The sequence below is a fragment of the Thalassophryne amazonica genome, chromosome 6 (assembly GCF_902500255.1).
Source record: "Thalassophryne amazonica chromosome 6, fThaAma1.1, whole genome shotgun sequence".
NCBI lineage: Eukaryota > Metazoa > Chordata > Actinopteri > Batrachoidiformes > Batrachoididae > Thalassophryne > Thalassophryne amazonica.
The window spans coordinates 114,038,306-114,048,121 of NC_047108.1; the positions used below are offsets into that span (position 1 = coordinate 114,038,306).

The 9,816-nt window shown below is 37.5% G+C and overlaps 1 protein-coding gene across 1 annotated transcript in view; it reads left to right on the top strand.

Annotated features, from left to right (window-relative positions):
- LOC117512939 (probable G-protein coupled receptor 153) overlaps positions 1–7,976 on the top strand; it is a 64,937-nt gene extending 56,961 nt beyond the window's left edge. Inside the window, exon 5 of the mRNA XM_034173175.1 lies at positions 7,147–7,976. Within this exon, the coding sequence (XP_034029066.1) occupies positions 7,147–7,947 (801 nt within the window). The 3' untranslated portion in view covers positions 7,948–7,976. The remainder of the gene's footprint in view (positions 1–7,146) is intronic.
- Positions 7,977–9,816: the final 1,840 nt, after the last annotated feature.

The following is a 9,816-nucleotide window of genomic DNA, read 5'->3' on the forward strand; positions in this document are numbered from 1 at the left end:
CACTTTGATGCGTGAACCAATTGAAACAATGCTTCGATCCACTAGCTTGTTGGTTCTTTGATTCGCTGCTCTTCAGAAACGGCAAGTCCGCTTCTTAACTCCTCTCAAAGCCATTAAAATATCGTGAGTCACTTTTGTGTGGATTAAAGTCACTAACTGGGACTCTTGTCTTGTTGTAGTCAAGAAGCGAGAATCGTCCTCCATTCCGTTGTCTGCTGAGACAGAGTCCGGTCAGAATTAATAACTTCAAAACAAATTGCCGCTTTAAATAAAATGACACCTCTTTAAAACGTTGTATTACAGACACGAAACTACAATCGACTAAAACGTTTTTTCTTCCCAAAATGAGACGTCCTGCATTCTTTATGAATTAGACTGATGCTGATGTGAAGCACAGCAATCTCAGATGTATGGAAAGACATTCATGCCAATAATGTCTGAAAGGAAATGCTTTTGACAAAAACTACAGATTTTGTTTATTCCTATTTATGTCCAGAGATCAAGGATCCACCATGAAGAGTTTATTATGTCCAAAGCTTAAGGATCCAGTGACCAATTTCATATTTATTTACTTTATTCAATTTATTTTTCATGATTTTATTAATGTATTTCCATTAGTGACAGACAGTTCTTGTTTCTGTAAAAAATAACTAAATTTGACACATTCAGTTTGATAAAATTCAGCTTGACGCATGAATACTAGATCGCTATTGTTTGAAATTCAACTGTGGAGGAAATACTAATGATCCTGACTTTAATGTCATTGCAGCAACTCATAATTTGTAGACAAAAACCCAGTTATGTGACACCGCTATGCGGTTGTGTGTACTGTAATAAAACTGATTTTAGTGCGATTTGGAAGTTATAAGGATTTTGTGTTGATTTTATGGATTTTCTCACTTGGTTACAGGTGGACCCTCAAAGGGGTTGACATGTATGCTTCTTGTACAGCTCGCTATATACCTTATCATTAGTTTTTGCCACTTCTTCTCACGCCTTATGCCGCATCTCTTTGTACACCTGTTTACTTACTTCATCTCTCCGACTATCCCAATTCTTTTTCGCCAACTTCTTTCTCCTTATACTTTCCTGGACAACTTTGGTCCACCACCAAGTCTCCTTGTCTTTCTTCCACTGTCCAGATGTTCCATCCAGTAACTTCCTAGCTGTCTCCCTCACCACATCTGCAGTACTTTTCCAGTGGTCCAGAATTGCTTCCCTTCCATCCAGTGCCTCTCTCACCTGCTCACTGAATTTCACACAACAGTCTTCCTCCTTCAGCTTCCACCATCTGATCCTTTGTTGAGCTCTCACTCTCTTCTTCTTCTTTTTCTTCTTCTTTTTCTTCACCCCTAAAGTCATCCTACAAACCACCATCCTATACTGTCTGGCTGCACTTTATCCTGCCACCACCTTACAGTCTCCAATTTCTTTTTGCTTGCATCTCCTACACAGAATGTAGTCCACCTGTGTGCACCTTCCTCCACTCATATGTTACCCATTGCACCTCCCTTTTCTCAAAGTAGGTAAAATAGACCAGAAGTCTGTTTTATGCAAATCCTGAGCGATGCCACACTGTGATCAATCCGCATGAATAAGCAACATGATAATAAGCAACAGCAATAAGTTGTTTGCTCATGCAAACAAAATAATCCAACGTGACAGAATATGCACCGAAACAGCTTATTTCTGAAAAAAATCTTTATTGCATATATTTTGTAAAAGTTATGCAAAATGCTGTTTTTGTAACCAGATAACAACACCCCAATAGAGCGCTTCGCTCTCAGACTGCAGGCTTACTTGTAGTTCCTAGGGTTTGTAAGAGTAGAATGGGAGGCAGAGCCTTCAGCTTTCAGGCTCCTCTCCTGTGGAACCAGCTCCCAATTCAGATCAGGGAGACAGACACCCTCTCTACTTTTAAGATTAGGCTTAAAACTTTCCTTTTTGCTAAAGCTTATAGTTAGGGCTGGATCGGGTGACCCTGAACCATCCCTTAGTTATGCTGCTATAGACCTAGACTGCTGGGGGGTTCCCATGATGCACTGTTTCTTTCTCTTTTTGCTCTGTATGCACCACTCTGCATTTAATCATTAGTGATCGATCTCTGCTCCCCTCCACAGCATGTCTTTTTCCTGGTTCTCTCCCTCAGCCCCAACCAGTCCCAGCAGAAGACTGCCCCTCCCTGAGCCTGGTTCTGCTGGAGGTTTCTTCCTGTTAAAAGGGAGTTTTTCCTTCCCACTGTAGCCAAGTGCTTGCTCACAGGGGGTCGTTTTGACCATTGGGGTTTTTACATAATTATTGTATGGCCTTGCCTTATAATATAAAGCGCCTTGGGGCAACTGTTTGTTGTGATTTGGCGCTATATAAAAAAAAATTGATTGATTGATTGATTGATTGATTGATAACATTATCTGAAGTGACTTACAGTTATGTTAGCGTGCACGCACCGGGAACGCCCATCACGTGACAAAACCAATGACTTGCTGGCGTCATTTGTCACTAATGTAAAAGTAGGGTGAGTGTCTGCGTGCCAACAGCAGCAAGAATGTGTAATTTTATGATTTACAACAATTTCTAATTATTAAACATTATTTCTGAACGACATCAAGTCAACACAGCAAAATGTAGGGGAAGCTAACTGGTCTGCTAATGGTATTTGAAGTTAGATGTTAAGATAATTTACAAAAGTTAGCTTTGCTAATTAGCTGTTAGCTGATTTGTGTCCACCACTGCATAAAATTAACGATCCTAATTTCACCAATCAGACCTAGAACCAGAGATGTATACAGTAGCTCTTACAATTGTGTGTCAGAGAAGGTTGGCGATGTCTAAACGTTTACTCGAAAAGCATGTCGCTGGTGTTAGTGGAACGGCAGCACGCCTGTCTGATGTTGAGTAACGTTGTAGATGCACTGTTAGTCTTCCATTCATTGTGTTTGTCTCCATTCTCACATAAGTCTCAACAGACTTAATGATCAGCATTCTTTCTTTTGAACGTGTTTTGTTTCGGTTCCATGGTGGCTGTTGAGTTGTGACGACATAATAATGTAATTGTGTGTTTGTTAAAGTGTTGAGCTGCACTTAGACCACAAAAATAAGCAAAACTATTCATGTCAAGTCACACTTGGGTTCGAGAACTGCTGCAGTGCTTCTCAAGTGGTCTGATGGCAGAATAAAGACTTTTTTAAAAGGCTTTATTGACTTGTTGTTGTCTTTAATCCATGTCTGTCCTGCATCTTATTTCATTCTAACGCCTGTGCTGCCCTCTGTTGTTCAGTGTTGTCATTTCACCCGCTCAGCGCTACTGTATCATCTCTCTGCACTTACTAAAAGCCACCACTGGAGGGCAGGCTGATATCACTCTTGTGGCTCTGACGTCACCTTGACAAACCCTCTCTTTCTTGCATAGTTGTCAGAACAGAGTGGAATGTAAGTATAACGTTTAGGGAAGCAGTTCAGTCACAACTCTTTATGTGCATGTTGAAATGTGTGAGGGACTAAATATTAAATATACAAACACTTATCAATGCCATTCATCATTTTGGATGCATGGAAGCCCATTTCCGCCTTGGGGTGGCACCGTGCCGACATGATGGAACAGTGTGGGGAACAAAATACACAGAACATCCAAATGTCCAAATTCGCCTAAACCGTCATCGTATAAACCAGACAAAAGCAAAAGTCCCAATGCTTTTGCATGGTTTTCCATGTAATAAACACTGAATATAACGGGTTTTGTATAACAGATTTTCACTCACATTGGACAAAACGTCCCGCCCCATTGTAATGTATTTCCATTAAAAACCCTTCACATGTACTGGACAGAGCAGTCTGGACGTACCAAGTAACACAGGTAGGAAATGAAGTTTAGCACTGACACTCGCCGATTCAAGGAAAGTAGGTACCGTATTTCCGTGATTAAAGATCAGCCATTTATTTTTTTTTCAAACCGTGCTCAGACATGGTACCTAAACGAGGCAAGATGTAATTCAAGGCTGGACAGACACCACAAAGGTCTGTGATTTGTCACTTTTCACTCCTTCCTCTCCCATCATATTTCAAATGTTTTTGCAGTGTGCACGTTGATTACATTTCGATCATGGATCAGATATGTCTGGCAGAAAAGTCTGCAAATATGACCAACTTCACACAAAAAAAGGAGAAAAAAAATAGACGCTCAAATGACTAAATGACGGGCAATTCATGGAGAGAAATTGCACGTACTGTTGGTTTGGAGGTTGATGATTGTGTAAAGAAGTGGAGCTTGTAGAGGGACAAATTAAAACAGAAAAAGCCACTGTTCCTGTAGCAAATTGATTAAAGACGCGATGGAGAACTTTAAAAGGGTCACGCACATGCTGATGTCATTACATGGCCACAGAGTTACAGAAGCATAAATCAGGCTTTAGTATTTTAAGGTACCACTCTGCAGTGGACTTAGGAAAAAAGAATGACTCAACCAGATGTAATGTTTTTATTGCACATAATGTCCGGCGCTTATTTAAGGCAGGCGTTTATTTTGTTCAGACAACGTTTTGACCCGGTCATTAAATAAGGCAGGTCCCAATTCAAAGTCAGGCTTTTCATCAAGGGAATATGTAAGCGTAATTGGTGCTGGGGATTCCCTATAGATCATTCGATGCCTACTGACTGTAACTAATGCGTCACATACATATAACAGATTTTGTCCGTTTCATACATATAACGGATTTTGTCAGTTTAATACATATAACGGATTTTGATTATAACGGAGAAATTCACTTGTCCACCTGAATCCATTATATGCGAGTTTTACTGTATTTGGATTTTATAGGTCATATTTGATTTTCTAAATCTAAAAGTTAAAAATTGACTTTCTGAGCCATATCGATGAGATATGGCAAAATGATGCATTCATAGTCATAAATATAAGTTAAAATTGCAATGTTTTGTCATTATGAGATAAAGTTAAAAGTCTGACTTTTTGTGTTGATTACGAGCGAGGAAAAAAATATCTAAATTTTGACTTTCTAAGTCATAATGATTATAAGTTCATTTCAGTTATATGTCATTTATGAAATAAAATAAAGTGTCACAATTAGTGGAGTAAACAAGCATAGAAAATGAATGAATGAGTGTCATTAAAGTTAAAATTGTGACTTTTTAAGCTATGATTACAAGAAAAAGCTCAGAATTCATAAATATGGAAATTTAAAAAATCACATAGTCAACTTTATATATTACAAAGGATATACAAAGTTAAGCTTATGCCTTTCTAAGCTATGATTATAAAATAAAAAGTCACATATTCGACTTTATATATCAGAAACATGAGATACGAAGTTAAACTTTCAAAACTATGATTACGAGATAAAGTCATATTCAACTTCATATATTACAAATATGAAATACAAAGTTAAACATGACTTTCTAAGCTGTGATTATAAAATAAAAAGTCACATATTCAACTCTACATATTACAAACGAGAAACAAAGTTAAACCTACAACTTTCTAAGCTATGATTAGAAAGTAAAAAGTCACATATTAACTTTATATATTACAAACGATACAAAGTTAAGCTTATGACTTTCTAAGCTATGAAAAAAAAGTCGCATTAGACTTTATATATAGTAAACATGAGATGCAAAGTTAAATTTATGACTTTCTAAGCTATGATTACGAGATTAAAGTGACATATTCAACTTTATATATTACAAACATAAAATACAAAGTTAAACTTATGACTTTCTAAGCTATGATTATAAAATAAAAAGTCACATATTCAACTTTATATACCATAAATATGAGGATGCATTTGCTTTCCCACATTGCTCTGTAATTGTCAGTTTTTGAAAAAGGTTTTTTTTATTCATATTTTATTTTTCCTGTGGCGGAAACAGGCTTTCACATGCTAAAGTTGTATGCAAACTTTTGGCCAGTCCTGAGCATATTTCTAAGTTTTTGTTTTTATGACCTCAAATCAAAGTCTAAAGTTGAGGCTCCATACAAAATTTAAAAGCGATTCTCTTCAAGCGAAAAGTGAAAAGAAATGTGAGCCTGATATATATGAAATAAAATATGATGTCTCACTGTTTTTAAACTTTTATTGGTATTTGATTAACTGAACTCTGTCCTTCCCCTGACTTGTCTAAAGTCAGCTGCCTGTAAAAGTGATCATTAAATATTGTGATTACTTATGCAATCAATTATTTTGTGTTTTATATATTTCTAATTTAATTTATATAATGTTGTTAATATTTCTTTTCATTTTTACATAAAATTGCTTTAAAGATTAAAGAAACATTTTATTTTAAAAGCCCATTTTATTCACTTTTTTTAAAGCTGCAGTGCAGTAAAATATGTAACATACTCAGGGTTACCTAAAACTCTGCATACAGCTTGTAGGATTTCAGGGTTCTACAATTAGTTTATTTCTCAGTCTGGCCTGCTTACTGTGTTATTTTCATGCCATTAATCATCAGTGATTTTTTTTTTTTAGACATTTAGAACCACAAAGTCAAACATTTACCCCTAAAAATCCTACGTAATATCCTATATATATATATATGATTTACTCGCTCGTCCAAATGTGCATTTTCACTCAAAACAAATTTCACAAATTGGTCTTGTTTAAATTAAAATTCTTACAGCTCTCATTTGTGTAATTCTCATTAATATAGTTCAATAAGATATATCCCATATAGTTTAAAGTCCACTTATAACTGCTTTAAATCAGTTTGTTTGGTGTAGAAGAGTTTTAAACCAACTATCGACAAATAATATTCAATTTAGTCTGATTATAAATCTAACTTAAGCTGTTTTATTGTTAATTTGGAGCTGCTGAAACCAGTTTATACAATAACTGGTTTAAAATAACTAACTGCTGTCAATTAAATAATTTATTTTAAATTAAAGAATTTTTAAATAGTTTAACCTCTACTAATTTATTTTGGATGAAGCCAAAAACAGTTGGCTCAATCCTTATGTTTGACAAATTGGAACACAAAGAACGTTGCTTTTCTGTTATAATTGTTGACGATTATTTTTAATTAATGCCTGATTGATTAATCAGTTTATGGTGCTACTGAATGTAACTGACTGTGTTGTATAATTGCATGCGAGTAAACGCAACGATAACTGGAGACTCGGCTGTGTTTCGCTTACAGGTGCCCCCTACAAGAAGATACTCCCACGACGAAACCGACATGTGGACCAGCGAGCGGATCCCCACCTTTCTTCACCAATGGGCCTGTACCGAGGACATGATAGTGACTGCCCACTACAGCTCCACCTTACCGCGCCACGAGAGGCGCAGGAGCAGCCTGGTGTCCTACCACGAGGAGAACCACCACCATCGCCACCCGCAGCGCAAGCGGCGGCGCTCTGAGGACAGCCTGCACTCCCTCAAACACCTGCCAAGTGTGGTTTGCAGCGGCGAGTGTTATGAGGACGAGCAGCGCTGCTTTAGCCGCGACGAGGTGATCAATTTTATAGACGAGACACCGCTGCCGAGCCCTAGGAAGAGCCCGCGGCGCGCATCCACCATCTCACTTATCCCCAATATTTATGAGCAGCATGCTGTCATTCTTCCTCACTTCCCGCTCACAGACTTTGAACGAGAGCCTCAGGCCCTGAAGCGACTCTCCGAACACAAACGGAGCAGTAGTCGAGGCAACTCGCCCGAAGGCTCGCCCAAACCAGACCGATCTGCCGGCAAGAAGAGCCCCGGGGGTTCCAGGCCCGCAAAGGGCACCCGGGAGCATCTACGAGAAGGGAAGCGGCACAGCAAGGCAGTGTCACCTGGATGGAGCCAGCACGCTGTGGAGCATTCTCCCCGTAAGAACAGGACAGACCTTGGGGGCAGAGCTGGGGGTGAGTGGGGACACCACAAGCACAGAGCTGAGAGCAAAGGAAGCACAAACAGTTTAGGGGCGCCTGTGGCGTCCTCGTCCGGATCCGCCAGCTAAAGGCAGCGTGTGAATAACAGCGTTATTACTGGAGCCCTTATCGTGAGGAAAGCCTCTGGAGGGTCGTGTCAGTCTGAGTGATTGTCCTTTTTAAGAGTCTGTTTTTTCTATGCGTGTCACTGATCACATCCCGTTCCGTTGATTGGTCTTGGAACAGTTGGACGCCACTGTTGACTAGATGAATATTTATGTGCTAGTGGACACGTTGGGTCACTTTAGTTGTTCATCTTTCACATATCCACTGAGGAGACTTTTTTCCAGCGCTGACTTCATTATCTCAGTATTCTTGCAGCTTGTTTTGTTTTTTGTTTTTTCTGTATAATATTTTTATTAAGTGCACAAAGGATCAGATTCTCTCTAATGGGCTGATTCATTTTAAATTCCCAAATTGAAGATCCATATTTATTTTGATCACACTGTAAAGATTTTCTACTCTTCTCATTCATTCATAGTACATTGAAAAAAAGCTTTTAAAGCATCCTTTGTTGATGTAAAACAATCGTAAACCAAAAGTTTTACATTTTCTGTGTGAGATTTTGCAATATCATGTTAAGACCCCAAAACTTCCTCCTGAAAATGTGAAGTCAGTTATTCAGGCAGAACGACATGTTGTGTGTATATATGAAGGATCCTGCTTTAATTATTTCCATTTATTACTCCTTTTTTAAAGGTGTTTCCTCCTGATTCCTGTTATTCTGATGTTTGAGTTTTTGTCGACCATCACGTTGCTTTTTTTTTTTTTGGGTGCATCAAACCAACACAGTGTGAAACGATGCTTTGATTTATACTTATAACCTGCATGAAAGCATCAGTTTAGAAAAGGGTGTTATGTTATGTTTCTTTTCTGTATCCAGTTGAGATGGAACCTCTTAAAAATTTGAAAAAGGTCAAGAATTGCAAACTTCAGGCTGGTTAATATTTGGGTGTGTTTTAGGCATAACATGAAATAAAATAATCACATTATCATTGATCATTCACTTTAAGACCCTAAGTGCCATTTAACCTTGTGCTTTGCTACTAGCAGACTTTATTGAGAGGGGTTTTTTTTTTTTTTTTGGTAAGTGAATGAATCTCTGTGTAAAGTGTCAAAGTGCATCACACGAGAGCAGACACCAAAGCTCCCCGAGGTGAAGCAGAGGCCGCATAACTTTAAATTGTAATTACAGGTTGTAATACAGCACTTGCACAAATTGCCTCTGGGAACATAAGTTCACACACCACCTAAAAACTAGTGGGTACTTGGAATGGCACTTGCGCTGTGAGCTGCTTCGCACTGGGTGGAAGACAAAATGTCAAAAATAATACAAATGGCCACTGTATTTTCTCTGGACATGATATGTTTAAATAAATTGGTCCCCCCCCCCCCCCCCAAAAAAAACCAATCTACATAGAAATAAATCAATACAATAGTTGTTTTTAAGTATAGCCCATTTAAATCCAATTTGAGCCATGGAGCTAGCAAAGCAGAACAAAACCATCTTAAATCTGGATTAAATTCATCTTAAAACTGTTTAAAATCTGTTTGAACCATTCTGTCACTGATGTAGAACAGTTTGAAAGGAAATGATCTCTCATTCAACCATTTTACTGTTAGTTTTTAAGATGTTTAAACAACACAACAAGAGGGGCACTCAGGGAAGCGCATACTCTTCTTTCACAAACAGACCCTTCCACCATGCTAGCACCAACATTTTATATATATATATATATATATATAATATATATATAATAATAATAATATAATATATATATAAAATATATATATATATATATATAATATATATAATATATATATATATAATATATATAATATATATATAATATATATAAAATAATTATATATATATATATATATATAAAATAATTATA